The 20,218-nt window shown below is 39.2% G+C and overlaps 1 protein-coding gene across 5 annotated transcripts in view; it reads left to right on the forward strand.

Moving 5' to 3' along the window:
- The first annotated feature begins 1,492 nt into the window (after positions 1–1,492).
- The window catches only part of STIM2 (stromal interaction molecule 2), a 66,826-nt gene continuing 48,100 nt past the window's right edge, over positions 1,493–20,218 (forward strand). For 3 of the 5 annotated variants that reach the window (XM_039381437.1, XM_027712345.2, XM_039381436.1), the window contains exon 1: positions 1,493–1,843. In XM_039381437.1, the coding sequence (XP_039237371.1) occupies positions 1,636–1,843 (208 nt within the window). In that variant the 5' untranslated portion in view covers positions 1,493–1,635. Of the gene's footprint in view, positions 1,844–2,275; positions 2,361–7,722; positions 7,789–20,218 lie in introns of those variants that run through there. The other 2 variants (XM_027712343.2, XM_039381435.1) reach the window with 2 other exon arrangements.

Raw genomic sequence — 20,218 nt, forward strand, 5'->3', positions numbered from 1 at the left:
ACTGCAGTGGCTCTCAGCTAAAACAGTTCACACTCCAGGAAACTTGCCTCTTCATGTACCCTTCATGAATACCTCTCTGTTTGTATTTTAAAATTAACTAATTAATTAAATTAACAGCTGGTTTCTTCATTTCCAGCTGGGAAATTTACTCTGCTCCAGCTCCCCTCCCTAAAGTTAAACAAACTGAACAAGCTTTCTTAAGATACAGGCTTTACATTGTTCCCTTTGCACAAGATCTGCTCAGATACTGTTGGTCTCTAAAGGCTGTTGTATTAACCAACAGAAATAATAAGGCTGTGCACGGACTTCACAATTCAAACACAACTCATTAGGTTTAGACACATTTTCCGAATCTTCATATGATATATGAGTACTTTAAAGTTTTGGTATTTTTTTTTCCCATAAAAATATGATTCAGCTGGGATGGAGTATGCACGCCAACTATGTTGCTAGAGAAATTGTTTCCTGCTGCATTTAATACTATTATAGGATTTCACAGTTAGCTTCACAGATTTTGCTGACCTGCAGAAGTATCTTGTACCACTCCATTTCATGCTCCTGTCTGCTTAGGGTCTACGAAGCCCATAAAGGCTTTTCTCAAGACCCTTTCAACCCCCTTCTGTTATTTCTTAGGTAATTGCGACAGTTAATAGGAAATGTAATGTTTATATAGTTTTTGGCATCTGTGCTGCATTATTTTCTCATGTATTGTGCACCTAAAATATTAGATTGAATTCGATCTTTAAAGGCTATGTTATTCTCGTTAAATGTTTCTAAACAGAATGGTGGAAAATCCCACAGGTTTCAACAGGAGAAACAGATTTTACTCCCATTCAATGACTTGATGGAAACACCTTAAACAAAAGCCTTTTTTTTTAGTCAAGGTTTTAATCACAATGAAATCGGGGTTTAATCTCTGTGAAGACTTAGTTTTCTTGATTTCAGTTTGTCGGATCATATTTGAAACACCTCTTTTTTTTTTCGTTTTGTTATTGTTTTGAGCGTGCTGCAGCACACATCGAAACTCCTTTCGTACTTCCCGTTCAGAACGCTCCTCTCAGGTGCCTGACCGCCGGCGTAAAAAGGGCAATTTTAACAAAGTCTAAGGTCTCGGTTTTGCGCTGTAGCCCAAAATGCCTTGTTTTGCCGTTGTGCCTTTCCTGAATTCGGCCAAGCACCCGGTTTGCTCTGAGGGGTTCAGCGGCCCGGGAGAGCGGCCCCTCGGCGGGGTCCGAGGCGGGCTGGCCGGGGCCGCTTCTCCCGCAGCCGGACACCGCCCGCCGGCACGGCCCCGTCTTGCCACACTCCGGGCGCGCCGGTCCGGTGTGCCCGGGGCTGGGGATCGGGGTCGAGACCGGGAGCGGGACGGGAGCCGGCACCGAGAGCCGGCACCGGGACCAGACCCGCGCTCCGCCCGCCACCCCCTGCCGGTGACGTCACGGCGCGGTGACGTGTCGCCCGGCGGCGCGGGGGCCGCCGGAAGCGGCGGGTGGTGGCGGGGCCGGCGCGGAGCGGGTTCGACCCGCCGGGGCGGCAGCGGCGCAGCCGGAGCTCCTGCCCCTTCCTTCCTTCCCTCCTTCCTTCCTTCCCTCCGTGCTCGTGTTCCTGCCTTCGCTCCGCTGCAGGGCGGCACCGATGAGCGCGCTCCGAGCGCCCGGCGTGCGGCCGGTGCCGACCTGGCTGCTCCTGCCGGGGCTGCTCCTGCTGGCGCTGCTCCTGCCGGGGCTGCTCCTGCCTGGCGCCGCCGCGGGCGCGGGCTGCGACCTGGAGGCTGCGGCCGGCGGCGGCGGCCGGCGGGGAGGACGGGGAGGTGCCGCCGCCTCTGCGGCGGAGCCGGCGACAGGTAACGGCCCCGCGGGTCCCGCCGGGCTGCCGGCGAGGGGAGGGAGCCTTTCCCGCGGTGTCCGCGGCGCTCCCGAGCGCCTCCGAGCCGCCCCCTTTCGCCGCGGGGCAGCCGCGGTGCGGCTCTGCGGAGGGCGCCGGGCCGGGCTGCGGGGGGTCCGGCTGCGGCGGCGGCGGCACTGCGGTACTGCCCGACGCGGCCCTTCCCGGGAAGGAGCCCGCCGCAGGATGTGTGCCGGGTCCTGTTGAATAGCGATATTGTTGGGAGCCGGAGCCTCCGCTTCCGCGTTGGCTCCCGCGGTGCCGCCCGTGCGGGGTCTGTGTGTGAGCGCCGAGCGCGGCTGCGGGGCCCGGGGCCGGCGCGGCGGGACCCGCCCCGGCACCTCGCGGGTCCCGCGGTATCGGAGCGCAGCCCCGCGCTGCACAGGCAGGGATGTCCATCCCTGCCCTCAGGGGCGTTCAGTTCTCCAGGAAAGTGTGGAAAGCATTCCAGCCTTCACTTAATTCTGTTAAGAAAAGTGAGTATGTTCATACTCAAGTACTTTAGGGCAAATGGTAATGCCTGCAGTTAAAACCAGCAGTTGGGCTGAAAACGTTTAAAACAATCTAATTTCAGCAGGCTCTGATGGCTTTGAATTGCTTAGACGCATTCTGAATCTGTCTTGTAATGAGTGGTAGGAAGCTTTACAGTTTTTCAGACAGTTCACTTAGGAAAATGGGATTTGCATGGAGGGAAGTGCTGTAAAACATTCAGGAGTTTGTCATATCTCATAATGTGCTTTTTAAAAAGCTCTGTAATTGGAAAGAGGAGCATGGAAGGTGGAAGAAAAAGAATAACCCGTACCCCTTCATAATCACAGTAGTGTGGTTTCTTATCAGAAAAAACTTCTGATGTTGTTTGGAGTAGTATTGACACCCTGAGCTAAAATGACTGAACTTCAGCGGATGGGACGTGCATGATTTCTTCCCAGCCTAACACCTTAAAAACGTGAATTTTAATTATAACTAATGAAACTTCAGCAGTATTCACGAAATAACTCTGAGATGGAGATGCAAGGCTACGTGATCTAGCGGTCTTGTTTGAGGACATGACACTTCTGAATTCTGAATTGTCTAATCTGTTGGCTTGCTGTATAAACTAAGGAAGTTGGAACATCCGCAGTCTGTGAAGCAGCAGTTGTACCTCCCAAGGGTGCTGTGAAAATGCTATATCGGAACAGCTCGATCTCTCTTGTTTTTTTTTTTTTTTAATCGTAATTAATCTGGTTGTAGGTGGTATTAAATGTTTCTTACTATGTATAGTGCTGATGCTTTCTACATTTCGTGCTTAATCAATTTTGATGTGTCTGTATGGAAAAAAGTAATTTTTTTTTTTTATGTTTTATGGACTAAAATACTGAGATACCTGTCAGCCATGCCCTCTCCCTCTCAGCAGTGAAGAAATACAATTATTTGAGAAATCTAACATGTTATAAGTGGGCTTATTGTGTTACATAACATTTTGGCCTGGAAAATAAATATGGTTAAAAGCCATCTTAGAATCAGTTTTAAACTTTAGGAGGTTTCAACGTAGTTCCATGTTCATCTGGTTGATCGATACGGTATTTCAGTTGATCCTGTAAGTTTGCATGTCAAGTAACTAATCCCTAAATAGCTTTAAATTACTTTTTGCAAAGCTGGAAGATCTCTTGAAGGTTGGGAGAAAACCAGATGACTTGTTCTGGGGGTGATTTTAGTTATATTATCTATCATTTTCTTGAAAGTTAAAAATTGCACATGTGCCATTGAGTTAGGAGGGAATGCCAACACTTGTCTGGAGAAGAATAGAATAAACTTTTAATTCAATCATTTTAACAGGTTTGGGAAGTACAACCCAAAAGTTAAAAAGCTGCTATGTACAAAATGCCACACTAGGAAGAGGCTGTAGGATGCTCAAATACAGATGTTTGGGAAGCAGAGGTGTAGGAAATAATTCAGGACTCCTAGTCACAAATTGGTCTGTGAGCAACATGTGGATGGCAAAAGTGGATGTTATCCTTGGATATGTGAAATCGATTTAAGTTACAGAAGGCTTTTATTTTTTCTTTTTGATTGCACTTTTGTGTGTAGTCTTGAGTATTAAACAACCCAAAAAGTACAGAGGAAAGTAGCAATGTGGATTGAGAGGCTCCAAACCCATGAATAATTTCTTTTTTTTTGTTGAAGTATCGCATTATTTTGGTGTGGTGGAAAAGACTGTGGGATGGGTATGTATGCATGCAAGAAATAGTTCACAGAAGCACAGTTTTCTTTTTAAACTTTTTTTCCAGGTTTTTTTTTTTTTTTTTCTGTGGTTCTGATGTAGATTAAGAGGAAGTAAATTTTAGTGGGCGAGATTTAGATTAAATATAGGCTGGAAAGTTTTTACCTATAACAGTCAAATTACTTAGATTTTTAAACAAGTTCCCATTATCAGAGGTTATTAGTGGGTTAGAGCAGAAGCTGGCAAAGATAATCTAAACACTTGACAGAAAAGGGATGTAAAATGAATTTTAGGACTAGGGAAGAGCCTAAGATTCTATTTTTGCCGTATTTCCTCAGGTATTCAAGGATTTATTTATTTGTTTATATAGATTATCATTACTGTTGTTTTGCCTGTGTATACGTGCCTTTTTAACAGTATTTTTAAATGACAGCTAAATAGGTAACATCTGGCACTGTGCTTGAAGGTATTTAGTTGTGGTTATGAAAGTCGGATCAACAAAACTGTGTCTCCACTGGATGGAACACCATGAGGCTGTTTCCCTACTCACACTGGCTCTGCTTGTTCCCTAGTTAATTTGGTAGAAAGTTTTAAGGAACCTTCTGTTCTGAGCCTGCAGATGACACTGGGTTTTTGCATGCTGTTTATTCATTGACTTTTAAGTTGCTTTGTAATTCTGGATAATTTTGGATAATTCTGGATTCTTTTCTTGTTTAAATTTAATCCATGACTGTGGATTAATTTGCTGCCTTTGAGGTGAGACAGAGAACCTGAACCTGTATTTGGCTAATAAATTTCTCTCAAATTATGTCTTATAATGAGCTAGATCAGTTTTTAATACAGCACTACACTGTATTTACTGAAAAAAAAATGCACTGCATAACATAACCTTTCCTTAAAGTAATTCAAAGATTTTTCTTTCAATTGAGTTTCTATTCTGGAATTAGCCATCATCTTAACACTCCGAGCTCTTCAAATTAATCAGAGTTTGGCATTTGAGAAGTGAAGGTTTCTGGAAAACGGGTTTTTAGATGCAGTGTTACAATTGGCTTGAGCCATTCTCATGTGGGTGACTGTTGAAGTGTGGCTTTTTTCTCTGGAGTTGACCCCAGCTGGCCATGCAAGCAATATTGTTAGCACAGGAGAGCTAGTAGGAGTAGGCGTGCTCATCCCACTACTTGAAACCCACGAGGAGGGAAGGAGTTCATGCTCCCTTTCTGCTTTGTACCTGGGTTGCCCCTAGTGCCGATGAGCACTGTCTGTTGCTTTAACTTGCTTGGATGTGAAAAAAACCACAGGCAACTGGAAAAATTATGAATTTCTTATCCTGACTTGCTTTAAGCACTAGCACCAGTGCAAAGAAGAGGGAGGACCGTGTGGGTAGGGGTCAACAGGGGTGAACAAGGATGGTCTGCTCCCTGTGATGGCATCAAGTGATGGTCTGAACAGAGCTGCCCGTAGAATTGTATCACTAAGGTGCCTGTGAAACTGTGGCAGTGACCTTTTGAGGCTTGAATAATGCATTTGGAATTTGGTGGTTGTGTGTTAGACTTCATGTGTGGTGGACTAATATAAAGAGGATGATGAATTTGGTCTCATAGCACAATGCTTTTGCATGATTATTTTGGCATGCACTGGTCTTAAAAGTTTGTGAGCTGTGAGATTTCTGCTGCTTCCTTAGTAAACTGCTTTTTACGGCTAGTAGATTTTGCTAGTGATGAAAACTCAACATTACAGGTTTGGGATATTTTTAATTCCATTACTTCTATTTGTTTGTCTCTAGTTAAACTTATCATGATCTGGTCTTACCATTTCTGTTGAGAGGACAGAAATTTCAAGTCCTCTCTCCTCTAAAGGATGATGACTTCAAGCTGTCCTTTACTTTTTGATAGCATCTCAATGCAGTCATCTGTCTTGGAAATCCAATTAGTTTCTCAGTTTAATTAAGTTTTTAGTTTCTTATCATATTCTTTATTTTTAGTGATAAAGAATAAGAGAAATTCAGGAGAGATCTGTGTTTGGATAGCTCAGTCTGCAATTGACTTGTTGTAACTATGGCATATAGCTAAAAAAGCTGTGGATGACTGGATTTGCAGAGGATTTTGAAGCAAATATGAAAAAACAATTAACCAGGAAAATTCTTGGCCTTTAAGTAACTGAGTGGCATTGGACTCCCATGCAGAGTTAAGATATCAAGCACTTGTAACTTCCTTTGCCCATAGTTGAGTATTTTTGCCTTCCAGCCTTCCAGTGTTTTGACTGTAACTCTTCTGTGCTTCTGCTAGTGCATTTTGCATCTTCTGGTGTCCTGTGAGCTTTTTTCCTTGACCATCAGCTTCACCTCTTCTGAAGATTCGGTCTTACTGTTGTGATTTAGTCAGATTATTTAGCTGGTATTTTGTTCTCATTTTACAGTAGTAATCTGTAGTGGACCCTTTCTTAAAACCCCTCTCTCCCTGAAACATTTGGACTCTGTGTCATCCCTCCCTCAGCAGGTTTTTGTGTTGCCCTTTCAGCTATAAGCTTTCTGAAGACAGCTCTGCTTTTCTGAGGACCTCCTACCAGATTCTGGCTGACTGGTCCTACGCAACTTGGGCATGACTCATTTTCTTCTGCCTAACTCCAGGGATACTGATCTATCATGACTAGATTGAGCTGCCATATGTTTGTCAAAGGAGGACTGTACCCAGTGACAGGCACAGTTGATCTGGATAAGATTTCCCATGATGATACTATCACTATGAAAAACACCTAAAAATACAGGGGTTTTCTAATATTTGTGTGAAGTAAGCAGTTTGATACCCTTTAATTGATTTTTAGCTTACCTGCTCTAAGTTGTATATCTTTTTTGTATTTAGGATCTGTTTTCAATCAGCGTTGAGGAACATGTAGCAAAGAGTTGTGATGTGTGAAAGCTAAGAAAATTAGTAGTGCTCCCTTTTTTTTTTTTTTTTTAAGGCATTGTCAGAGAATGCTCAGAAGTCAAGAATATCTTATTTTAGACATAAGTGCTGAGTAATTTACTGCAGAAATCCTGATGTCTGAAAAGACTTCATTGGGATTAGTCTGTGACATCCTATCTGTGAAACTGACTTATTAAAATACAGGGATTTGAGATGTTTATTTTGACCATAATAGGGTGTGTGTAAAGAATAAATAGCCACTGTGTTTGTTGTCCTAAAATAAGCACATATACATTTTAGAAACCAAGGTGAGTTTCAAGTTATTACATAAGTTAGTGCTATTCTGCCTTTGGTTACTACTAAGTCTCTCCTGTTACTATGGAAACTGTCTTTGCATATCTGAAAGGGGAGGGGTGAATAAAATGATAGTGCCTTGTTAAAATTTAGAATCAGCATAAACAGAATGTGATGATTGTGTGGGTACTAGAAAATTTGCATTTGTTTACTTCATTCCTCTGAGCACTTCAAACAACTGAAGGGAGTTTTATTTGTGATAGCTTTCTTCCCCCTACCCTTTTCTTCTGGATCTTGCTCATTTTCTTTCAAATCCAAAAATCGTGGCATTTTTCAGAGACCTGGTACAAATATCTTGAAATCTGTGTAATGAGAAGTACTCTAGAGTTTTAACTAAAAACTGTCGTGGAAATTGAAGGTAATGTGCTTGTCAGAACAGTTAAGAATTTGAGCTCACAGTGCTCAGAACTGTTGACTCATTTGATTCAACAGAATTTGAATTAACAGGTAAGAACCACTGACCTTTTAAGTCTTATTCCTGTGGTCCCTTGCAAAGATCTTGAAGTATATCTGGAGAAAATTTACTCTCTATGCAGACAGTGTTATGCTACTGCAGATGAATCTTGCTTCTCCGGTGATTCCTGGATGCTGAGGTGGGAAGGAAATCCATCATTGACTTATTGCAGCTTGTATTGCCAACCACAAGCAGCACCACAGAAGCTTGTGTACACTGGAATGGTTGTTGAGGCTACTTGGATTGTGTGAAGCTTTAACTTTTGCAGTAGCTGAGAATTTATAGGAATGCAAAGATAGATTTGATCTTTTTCCTCTAGGGAACACTTTCTGTTTTCTCCTTTTTCTTCTGCATCATGAAGCTTTTAAAAGTGAACAGCAGCCCAGCCCTCTGGTACTGTCTCCAGTTAAAATTTTAATACCTGATTTTTTTGTGTGTACCATATTTCTGTGGTTAGTGTTCATTTGTAAGAAGTTGACATGTTCTCAGCTTCTAAAACAGAGATGAGCAATAAACAGTAGTTTATCTGAACCTATTTAAAGCTGTGTTTAAAAGCCAGCAAACCTTGTGGTAGAGTATTAATTTTAGCAAGATTATGTTGAATAAAAAACTGGTGAAGACATTTTGGTTTTTTAGGTTCTGTGTACTTACTCCTTGGAAAGGGAAACCTTCCATACCTGAAGGTGTTGTATGAATGCTTTCTTGCTTTGTGGGTTAGAATAAAGTAAGGAGTTAATTGTATGTAATTATTAAGCATGTGTAGTAATGTGACACAGATAAAGGAGCAGTTTTTCTCAGTTCCATCTAGTGTCTCTGTGCACTGAATTACTTAAAATTCAGAGTTTTCTGCAAGTTAAATATGTTATTTAGAAAGGAAATTTTCACACAAATGCTGTTTTATTCCTAATAGTAAATACCTCCTCTTGGCTACCCTGGAGCTTGGTTAACATTAATTTCTGAATGTTTCTTGTTTGTGTGTTTTGGTTTTTTTTTTTCCTATGTGTAGCATTTGATGAATGAGTGAATGGCTCAATAAGTGATTTTTTATTTTTGAGATTTATTCTGTTTACATGTAGAAATATGTTCAGTCAGCTTTTCTAGGAAATTATCAATTTTGACTAATAACTTCTGTCAGTCTGCTGAATTTTTTTTTTTGCCAGCCACAGATTTTTACTTGAAATGCATTCCTACCCCCTGCCCTCACTAGATACAATAAGCAGGTGAATCTTTTGTTTGTACACCCATATCTAAAGCAAATAAAAAGAATGTCTTATGTTGTTTCTCTCTAGTAGTCTTAAAATAACAAGCTTGATTAGTTTTTCCTCATTTTGAAATGCTACACAATATTTTTATTTGAATAACAACATCCAAAAAATACTATAGTGTTAACAAATAAAACCCACACCCAAATCATGTGTTCTGGGATGATTTTGAAACAAATATGAAAGGTAGTTATTCTGAGTAGGAGACTTCCCTCTACTGTAGTTTTAATTCTAGATTGCTATATATAGAAGGTTGGAAGGTAACTTGCTGTAACATTGTATGCCAAAATACCTTTGTCTTAGTTATTTTCATTACCTGAAGTATTAAAAATTATTTTGAAGTGAAAATTAAAAGACTTTTTTAGTGCCAAGTATTGTTTACTGATTTGCTAAATATGAAAATTGGACTATACAGTGTCATATAGTTCCAAAATTTATATTGTCATGTGTCAGGAAGGGAAAATATATTTATATCCTTTCCTAGTTGTGGTTTTTAGTTGCAGATGAAATGCGTGAAGACAGCTACATCTTTCTCAGCATATATTTTTAATTTTTATTTCAAAAACTTAACTTTGTCAGTATGTTTTTTGAACACGGCTGCCTCAGTCTCTTGTTCATACCTGGTTTGTGTTCCCTAAATATATTTACTGAAACTATCAGTGCCATAGAGGGTATTGTAGTTACTTTGGAAACAACACAGCTATGTGTCAGTCTAAAGTACAGATAAGAGCTCACGAAATGGATTCTATTGACTTCAGTGTACAAACCTCTATTATGTATTTATTCACTGGCATTTCTAAGGCTGCCTTTTGGTTTTGGTCTTGTGAAACTCCACTTACGATAATTGGCCTTACTGCGTTAGTGTTGCAGGCAGCAGTGCCAGACCTGTAGCTCTGCAGCCTTTAAAGGATGTGACTTCCTTACTGGTTTAACCTGACCTTGGAATCGGCGGTTTCTCAGAAAGGGGTGCTCCTGCTTTCTGCTTGTTGCTTTCTCTCTCTCCCTGCCTATTCTGTTGCTCACTTATCACATCTGGAGTTGGACTGGTGTGGGGGAATTGATCAAGATGAAAGTTGTGACTGATTTTTTAATTTATTTTTTTTACATCAGTGTCATGTCAACTGTGAATCTGAAAAATGACATTCAGAATTGATAAGGAAATACCAAACTATCCATAATATTTGCGGAGGGAGTAGAGCCATGATTTTAGTAGGGCTTCTTAAAGAGATTAGTTATTCTAGATGATAGTAACTGATGTTAGATGATAGTAGGTAGTAAGCTTATATAAAAATCCATGCTCTGGAATGAAACCTGTGTTTCAGGAAATAATTTGGGTTTTGCCAGTTGATTTATTGTAATAGAGGTCACTCTCAAAGTGTTTTACACAGGTCATACCAACTGTGAATCTGAAAAATGACATTCAGAATTGATAAGGAAATACCAAACTATCCATAATATTTGCGGAGGGAGTAGAGCCATGATTTTAGTAGGGCTTCTTAAAGAGATTAGTTATTCTAGATGATAGTAACTGATGTTAGATGATAGTAGGTAGTAAGCTTATATAAAAATCCATGCTCTGGAATGAAACCTGTGTTTCAGGAAATAATTTGGGTTTTGCCAGTTGATTTATTGTAATAGAGGTCACTCTCAAAGCTAAAATTGCATGTCTGGCATAACTGTTTACTTCTGTAAAGTAAATCTGATGAAATATGATTTTATTAATACAGGATAATAAGAACACGTCCCATTCTGATTCAGCTGTAGATGTTTGAAAGAAAAAAATTCCACCTATCTGAACTCTAAATGCATCCAATTGACTACTTTTAAGCACTATTATAAAAGAATGCAAGTAAAACTGGTTTGTTTCCTCTATGAAGTAAACATCCTAAGAAACTATGCATCTGTGATGTTTCTCTCTTGTCTCAGAAGCACTGGGAAACTTGTTTTATGTTGTCTCATGTCTGTTTATAGTATCCTATGAACAGTAGTCAAGGCTCTAATTTCTCTTGATGTTGAGGAGTGGTAAGACTTCCTTGTTCCAGCCAAATGGAAGCTCTGTGTGCAACCTGGCCTGTGAGCAGTTTCACGGAAATCGCAATTTCCTTACGAAAGAGTGATGAGCAGTCCCAGGTACAGTGTTATCTTAATGGAAAGCAAAAGGATGCATCTTCACAGAACTAGAAGGTTACAGATGGAGCATTAGAAGGGAGTGAAAGTTTGGTGTGTAGCAGGATGATGAAGTGGGACTCAAGATAAACTGCTATTGCTTGCAGAGGTCTCTGGTATTTCACAGTATGTGTGACTGTGACAGGGTGATGAGATGGTAGTATTGAAGTGCAAAAAAGTGGTGCAGGGAGAGAAGAGAGGAAGGAGCTTACTTTAATCAGTACTTTCAAACCATTAAGTGTGTACTTGGACTGGATTTAACTGATTAATTAGATCTCTGATTAGCTGTTATACTTGAGATTTTTTGGGAGTAATAGTGGATTGTTCTTTGGAAAAAGCCTAGTTATTGCTCAGGAAGAAATACTACAAATTATGAAGACAGGGAAATAAAATACTAATCATTGTCACTTGAAAGGATATGTAAAACTAGAAAATGTTTGAATAAAGTTTGCCAGTCAGTGCTTTTATATGTATGTTTTTGTTAAGAAAAGAAAGTAGGACTTCTTGGTGTTAAAAGACCTGCCTTGTGGCTGTAGTTCTTCAAAAGCTTAAGACATGTGTTGGCAGCTGTGGTTTAGGCCTTCAGCCTGTCCTCTTTCTCATGCTGAGCTATTTCAGTTTAGTTGTTGGGTTCCTTTTTTTCTGGAATAATATGCTGAAGTTAGCTAAACAAAGGTTGAATGAACAGTGGACTGGCAGCAAGGAAGGCCAAGGAGAGGTGGAGAGGGGGATGGAAAAGAACTGTGGCAGCCAGATGGGTTTTGGGTCTTAGGAGATGATAGGGAGGATGTGGCAGACCTCTTTGAAATCTTGACTATTGTAAGGGAGGCAACTATAGGAAGACTGGCACTTATTTTCATGCTGTGAGGCCTGGAGGCATTAACTGAAAATCAGGAGAATGTTTAAAAATAGATATATCCCCACCCCACTTCCCAGTTTCCAGGGCAAAGGGGCAGAACATGCCTGCATGAACAAGTAGAATTGAGCTAGAAAACTCATTACAGCAGACTGTTTTGCAAAATAAAAAGGTGTTGTTTTGGGGAAGGTTTGTACTTCCATCAGCCTTTGTCCTGCGCCATTTGCTGCTAACTGGTCCTCTGCAAGGCTGAACTAGATGGACACCTTTGAGTCAGTGTGGCCAATTCACATGGTTGTGCTAGTCGGCTGTGAAACTGTAAGGTATGGTTGTGTTGTTTGAGATAAGACACTTTGACAAAATAGTTGCTCTTTCCATTAGCACTTCAGTTTTGGTTTTGTGCAAATGTTTAAGTTAACTGCTAAAGTGGAAAGCATAAGGATAAAATGCTTAAAGGAGAATGTCATAATGTTGTAGTAAGCTGCATCATAATTTATGTGGTTAGTTTTTGGGAGGTGTAACTAGGTGAGTGTTTTCAATTTGAGGACTGGCAAAACTTTCGCTGGCACTGGCTCACTTTTTAAATTGATTTTATTGAACTGTGTTTCTTCTGTTGATTTGTATTGGTTTTCAGTCTCCTAAGACTGAAATTTCTTTCCTGCCAGGAGTTAGCAAAATTACAATGACTTTTTTGGTTTTGATTTTTTTATCACAGTTAGTCTTCTGTGCCCCAAAGGTTGTCAGAAGCAGATTAACATTCTTACAGAATCCAAAGAACAAGACAACCATTGTCTTGTTACCCAAATTATTGCTTTTATTCTTTAAATATAAATATAATAGTTGATTATTCATTTGAATTTAATTTTTTTGATGCTTTAGTACAAATGTTTTAAAAAATGTTGCTTTAATTCTAGTAATTTGTTGTTTTGATACTCTATTTTTGGGATCTGTGAAGTGTTTGAGAAGGCTTTAGGCAGAGGACTAATCATACCAACCGAATATACTGAATTTTCAGAATACTGTAATAATACTGTAATTTTCAGAATACTCAATTAAAGACTAGATATCGTGCCTTGCTATCTGTGATGGGAGAACCAGTCTCTGGTCTTTCACCTTCCGATCTGACTGTGGGTGAAGATTTTAGGTGGCTGTAGTGTTTTAGATAGAAATGTGGCAATTTTAGAGGTTGATCAACCCATTTTTGAAGATCATTCATCCAATTTGCTTTGGAAAATGGGCATTCACTCTGGTGAATGCTAGTTCCTACCAGGACACTCATATTTGCAGGGTGTTGAGGGAAAATCACTAACTGTTCAGACTTTGTGACCTCTTGTATCTTTTATTCCCACCACCATCCCCCCCCAAAAAAAAAAAAAAGGTTTAGAAGGCTTCGTGGAACAAAAGTAATTGTTTCACTGCTTCTTGTATGATTGTCAATACTTGAAGTGAAACTGTCTGGTCTTGCCTTGGGTTCTGCTCTGAAAACCGACTGCAGAAACGTTTCATGGATGTCTGGTTTAGTTTGCCTTTTTGAAATTTTTTTTGCACACGATTAAAACGAAAGTGGAAGTGAAACAATCTGCTGGTAACAAGGACATTTTGCACATGAAAATTAAGAAAAGTATGGTGTTCCAAGGAGAGAAAATTGAGTTTGCTTTTTCAGGTCCATGCTGTATATTTAATGATCGTAAAGTACAAGCTTAATTCTAGTATGTTTAGTTTATTGGGAGTGTAGTAAGAGACTGGTTAGCAGCTGGAAAGGAGCATGTACTTCACGATAAAGACAGAGCTATAATTATATTTTCCTTGGCAAGTTTTGCATTCAGAATTTTGAAGAAGACTGACATATATAAAATTCTTCAGTGCTTTCTGCACATGGATGAAAACAACAGCTTATGTCCTGGGATCAGCACAGAGGCTGCCGTTTGTACAACTGCTTGAATGTTTCAAAGAGCTCCTTTTGGTTGGCTAGGTAGTGAATTTAACATCAGAACTTGACTATGGAGCATTCCGTATTGTGTGGAGCTAAAGCATATAAGGTATTTCTTAAAGTATTTTACTTAACCCCAGAGTTGTTGGACACCTAGTGGAGAGCATAGTTCCTGAGTATTTTCTTAGTGTTGGTGTGTGAAGTAAGTTAGAGATGTTGTAAAGGGTGAATTATGACGTTCATACTGGTGTCAAGTAGAACCACCAACACCAATAAGTTCTCAAAGTATTGCAGTTGGAAGTGCTAGGGCAAGGTAAGTGCTGTACTTGTCCTGTGCATCTTGTCCAAGAGCTGTAAGTAGCCTGTAATAGTTGCATGAGTCCTGAGCCATTGGCTCTGACATGTTCACATGTTTTATGAAATACCCTCACCTGATGGTCTTGGATTTCTCGCTTATAAATATTTTGAAACTGGCTACCTCTTTGGCCTATCTTGAACTGTTGTTAAATAGAGAATACTTCAAAGTACAAGTTTGAGTTAGTTGGTTTGTTAAATAGGAGAAATCCCTTGATTTTACTGATTGTAATTTTTTGTTTAGCAATTAAAATGGATATGAAGTTTAATTGTAATGAAAATAACTTCAATTATTTAATTCTTAACTGAAAGATTTTAAAGACAATAGGTATACCTATATATCTGAATATTGGTTAAATACTTCTATGAGAAATTATATTTTATTTTTCTTGAGGTGTCATCATCCAAAGGATGGCTTTCATGCCTCCTGCAGCTCTTGTGCAATTGTTCCTTTCAGAGGAAATAGGGAAATAATAGTTTGCATTTGGCAGAGCAGGCAGGAAGTTTTGCTGTTGGCCTCAGTGCTGGGTGAAGCATTTGTGGTGGTTACTGGTGAGGTACAGAGCCCAGAGTAGAGGAAAGCAGCCAGCCCAGCAGCAGCTGTCACTGCCCACACTGGATATATCCAGCAGCGAGCCTGCTTCCTTCTCCTTGGCTTTTCTGAATGGCTGTTGCTCATGCCAAGGCTATTGTTGTTATACTAATGCAGAAAGAATCGTGTCTTGCAGGATATACCACCTAAGGAGTCTTTCTGCTGTGCCTTTTGCAATCGGATATGTCTGTCTCGTATTGGCCTTTTCAGCCACCAACGCGCTGGTAACAAACGTAGGTAGAGCCCTTCCCAAATCTTCGTTTGCGAAGCCCAGCCATGAATGAATGAGACTTTGAGAAAGCCAGCATCATTTGGGAGATGGTGATTCAGACCATGCAAACTTCAAGATGTGGTCAGAAAAACATACTTGGGTTGCCATTATTATGCACAGTTTCTGCTTCACCTATTCATATTACTTTAATTTGGTGTTTTAACATTGTTGAGTTTATAGGGCCCAGAGGTGTTGAAGCACATACCCATGGTGTTACTTCATCAGAAGCTTTAAGGATGGGATTCATTTCACATCTCTTGAGGTGTCACCATCTGGGCTCCTTCTCTAACAGAGCAAACTTGTTTTGCCATGAGGTAGAAAGCCCTGTTTTGACATATGGATCTTGTCACTAAGTCTGCTCACTGTTAGATTTCTGTTGAGTGTGAAGAGGACACTTAGTTCAGACACAGTGCAAAAATATTGCTCTTCTGGCTTTATATATAGAGAACTGTTCTAGAAGCAGTGCCTTATTCTGTTTAAGGAGCCTCTAATCTGTTTAGGTTTATATGTAAACTTAAACTCTTTTTAGTCAGGTATTTTTGTCATATTTCTTTCACGTCTTTAAGTTTTTTGAATGCTACAGAATGAATAATTACTGCTCAGGCTGGATATTAATTTGATATTTATGTTTGCAGTGCTTTCTAAGTGCACTTAAGCTTTGTTTTCTATGTGATTTAGCTTTCAAATGCTTCAGGATAAGGTTTCAGCCAATCAGTAATACTACCTAGGAAGCTATAATTAATATGTTACTCAGGGAAAGGGAGGTGGTGTTAACTCCTTCTCCCCATCTTTGATAGCCTTGTTAGAAATAATTTATCACTTTCAGAAGGTTTGAGACTTCTTAGTATATGACTTATTTACTAGAGAAGATGATCTATGTTTGCATTCTCTTCACCTTTTGAACCGTTTTACTGACTTCATCTGAATGTTTGGATTGCAGCATAAGGAAAATTTTTAGTATGTAATGTTTCATAATATATTTGGTAAAATTTTTAAAAAATGTTTTATCTGTTGCATTTACCTTGCCTACTTCACCCCAACAAATCCTGTGCATGTTTTGTATGTTCTGATTGTGTACCCCAACCCTCTTTAACAGGCTTTCTCAACTCATTTGATTTACCCCTTATTTTTTGCTCCAATTTAAGAATGGAAAAGGAATATTGAAAAGCTAAATACAGCATTTCTCTACCGCTAAACTTTTGCTGCAGGAGTTGTGTGGGTCTTGTAAGAAGCTGTGTGCAGTACTACATAACTGAAAATGCTGTGTAGGTTCCAGAAAGAATTTCCCTGCTTTGCTAAATTTATTTTTTTTGTGGGTGTAAGATGCACAGCTGGTGCTGCCTATGTTCATAAGGAATATCAGAAGTAAAGAGTAGCCATCAGCTAATGTAGTTCTGAAAACTCTTAACAGAAATATTTTATATCTGTAGATAAGACTGAAGCACAGCTATGGAAAAAGGAAAGAACAATTCCACCTCTGCATTAATTGCATCAGGGAAATTCAAGTAACACTTTGTACTTTGTAGCAGAATGTTGTACTAAATTAGAAGTAGTGATATCCTCGCCCACAATTGTTCAGTATCATGCAACTGTGATTGGTTTAGTCACAAGCAGAATGCTGTGCTGCCTACTCTGCTTTTGAAGCTACCGTAGCCCTGGAGTTGCTCTTAGTGGTTCATTCCTGTTCAAACGTGTTTTGCAGTTGGAAGGATGAGAGTTGTGGGCAATGACTTTTCTTCTGATGGCATAGGCTTGTCTTTGAAAGATATCAGAGAGACAGAGAAAACCCAGAATCTTCAGGAATGTTCAGTGACATATAATCTGAAGGTTGTTAGGAGGCTACAGTTGTTCTGCCTTTGAGGATCTTTTAAAAGTTGTTGGGAATATTTTATAGGATTCTCCTGAGTGTCTGTTCATTTTTTTTGGACTAACACTGGAATCTGCAGAGAAGTCTTATGTGTTATCTCTGATTAATGCAAGTTGTAATAAGTGAACACTTATGCTTAAGTTCTGTACTGTAATTTTGAGCACAGCTGAATGTGTTTCATGTAATTAAGACTTCTAGAAATCTGCAGGGTAACTCTTTATATGCAAATATTTTAATAACTAAATAATATATTTAGAAATACTGTTTTTTCTAGTATAGAATGACTTATTCTGTCATGTAATTTTTTAACTTAATGACTTTTTTTTTTCCTTGGGCAAAACTCTGTCTTTGGATGCGTGTCCAACATGACCTTTCCTTTTGGTCACACCTGTTATTTACTTCTTCAGTTGAATGTCCAATGGAACTTGCTAAGCGAGGTGTTCAAAAAATATTCCAGGAGTAAATTTCTATGCAGCTTTTGCTTTTATGTTTATGATATGAGGGTGAGTACTTGAGAAATCTGGAGCTTGTTCTTAATAAATATGATGCAAAGCAATTTAGGTTAGTTAAGGCCTCATTACTATCTGAACTTATTTTGACTTTTTGTGATTTCTGCCCAATTAGTGAATGCCTGTATCATTGCAGTCGGAGTTTGATGATTGACCCAACACTTAATGTTGGAAATGATTTTTGTGTTCAGTTTAACACAATATATGCAAAAGGACCTTTGTATGTTGTGTGACTGTGTTAATATCTCCTCTGAACTGGGACCTTACTTAGGTATAGTAATGCTGAATATTACATGAATATTAAATATTCTGTAATTAAAAGTAGCATAGTCAACTTTCAGCAAAAAGTATGTCAAAGTTAAGTCTTCCATTCTGTCCATGCACCTGCTTGGACTAATATGTGATGTCTCAAGCAGCTGTCACTGTTGCCCTACCAGATTGTAGAAAGAAAAGAGTAACTAAGGAGAGTTTGCCAGTCTGGCCTTATGAACGTTGAGCAGAAGATGGATACTGACTGAGCATGGATAGAGAAACTAAGTAAAAGTTGCTGGAGGAACAAGGGATGGGTCGGGAAAAGCTCTGTAAAGGGAGGGTAGCAAAGATTGTCCATGATGCACAATCCATTGTAAAAAGGCTGCATGTGTTTAGAAAAAAACCCTCTTGGCATTAACAACATGCTATCCTAGAGAAGTGCAGGTGTTTAGGATAGCAGTGGTGACAGATTTGATTTGTGCAGGGTTTAAAAGGTTGCATATGCAGTTCCCAGCAGTAAACGAGTCAGGAAGCTGTGAAATGTTGCTCAGGATTATTCCTTGTCTGTCATTCTTTTGGTGTGTTTGTTCATGTAATTAAACAATAATTTTTTAGCTGTATAAAGTTTATAACTGCATAAGAAACAATTATAAAGCAAAACAGAAGTGCTAAATTAAGAAACATTTTTAATTACATAGTTTATTTTTATGTGAGAAATGGGGTGATTCTGAAACTTTCCACTCTGAGGGCGCCCGGCAGGTTACATTTTGTATTCTTTATTCCACTCATGGCATAGTCTTGCATACTTTTGTTACGTGACTGAAAGTTCTTAGCTAATTCATTGACAAAGCACCTTTGTTTTTAGGGTAGGTTTACTTTTTTAAAAAAACCTTCATTTAGCAGAATTTATGTTAGTGTATGCATGATAATGGATTGTTCAAAAATTACTAGTACTGAAAATACACTGCAAAAAACCCTAAATGCTTTTTTCACTTTTCTGTACATAATTTAGCTTTACTTATGACTATTTGTTTACTCCAAAGACTTGGATAACAGACAAGGACGATGCATGTATCACATTCTTCTGTTACCTCGTTTTTTAAAAAGTATTAATGGAGTCAAATTTTGGATGTGATTGTAGATCTTCACAGACTATCAAAATATTGTGTTCAGAACAAAGTGGTCTCGGGCAATATTTTTACTGCTTTCATAAAAGAGCCAACTTACTTGCATTTCTACAGAGCATCTATCACTATCTGTTATTCAGAACCATATTGGTAAAACTTCACTTCCTGATAGGAGAGAGGATTCAATTCCTGTGGGATCAACTTTAACTAAATCATTGGTGTCTGCTTCTTTAAGCTAAAAGCCATGTATATTATCCGTGATGGTGTAATGTAGAAATCCATGGAGACTCCTTAGGGAATTGTATTTTTTTCCGAAGACTGCTCTTTCAGACAATGATTGATGCTATTCACAAGTAGGCTTTTAGGCATATTATGGTGTGCTTCTCCCCCCTTGCTGGGCCAGAAGTAACTGGTTAAAACCTTGTTTAAGAACCTAATAATTACCTTACAAATTCAGAAAAATAAATAGTTTATCTAATATCTTGAAATAACCTCTCCCTGGAGCTTGAGAAAGGATATTGCAGGAAGTCTAGCACATAGTTGCAGCACAGCAATTTAGTATAACTCTTCCTAACAAAAAACATTCACTAGTTGCCTTGTGTCCTGAAGTGTGAAGACTTGTTCCAGACTGCTTGATTTTTTTTCTTATCTAAAATAAACATGGCTTTATGTTCCAGCATGTAGATCTCACTTGGAAAAAAGTTTGATGTCTTGGACATGATGATCAATTGAACTTATTGTCATAATGGTGTATTACACCATGTAAAGGCAGTTTGTCTCTCTCTCTTTTTTTTTTTTTTTTAATTAGTAGCTTTTCAAAATACTATCAATTCGAAAAAACCTCACTATTTGGTTTACTTTCCTCTGTTTTCTATTGTATGCTTTTTGCATATGAAGATCTCCCCTTTCTTCCTCTGGAATTATGCTCATTCTGTTTAGAGATGAGCAGAACAGCACACAGTACTCAAGCAAGGAAGGTGTAATTACCTCTGCTTTTCTCTGTTTAGCAACTTTTAATAGCTGCTTATTAAGCAAATAACTTAATGTAGTTAACACCAATTAGCAGTCTTTCTGGTAAGAAGTTCTCTAAAACATTCCAATATGTTTAATTACCTTGGGTGACTTAGTATGGAGATCAGCAGTGGTCAGCTGTTCTATCCCTTCCCCTCCACATCTCCCTCTCTGCAGCTCAGGCTTGGATTTCTCTGCAAATTGTCATAGACGGCATTTTCTGTTA

The sequence above is a fragment of the Pipra filicauda genome, unplaced genomic scaffold (genome assembly GCF_003945595.2).
Source record: "Pipra filicauda isolate LSUMZ 115617 unplaced genomic scaffold, ASM394559v2 scaffold223_size1779592_pilon, whole genome shotgun sequence".
NCBI lineage: Eukaryota > Metazoa > Chordata > Aves > Passeriformes > Pipridae > Pipra > Pipra filicauda.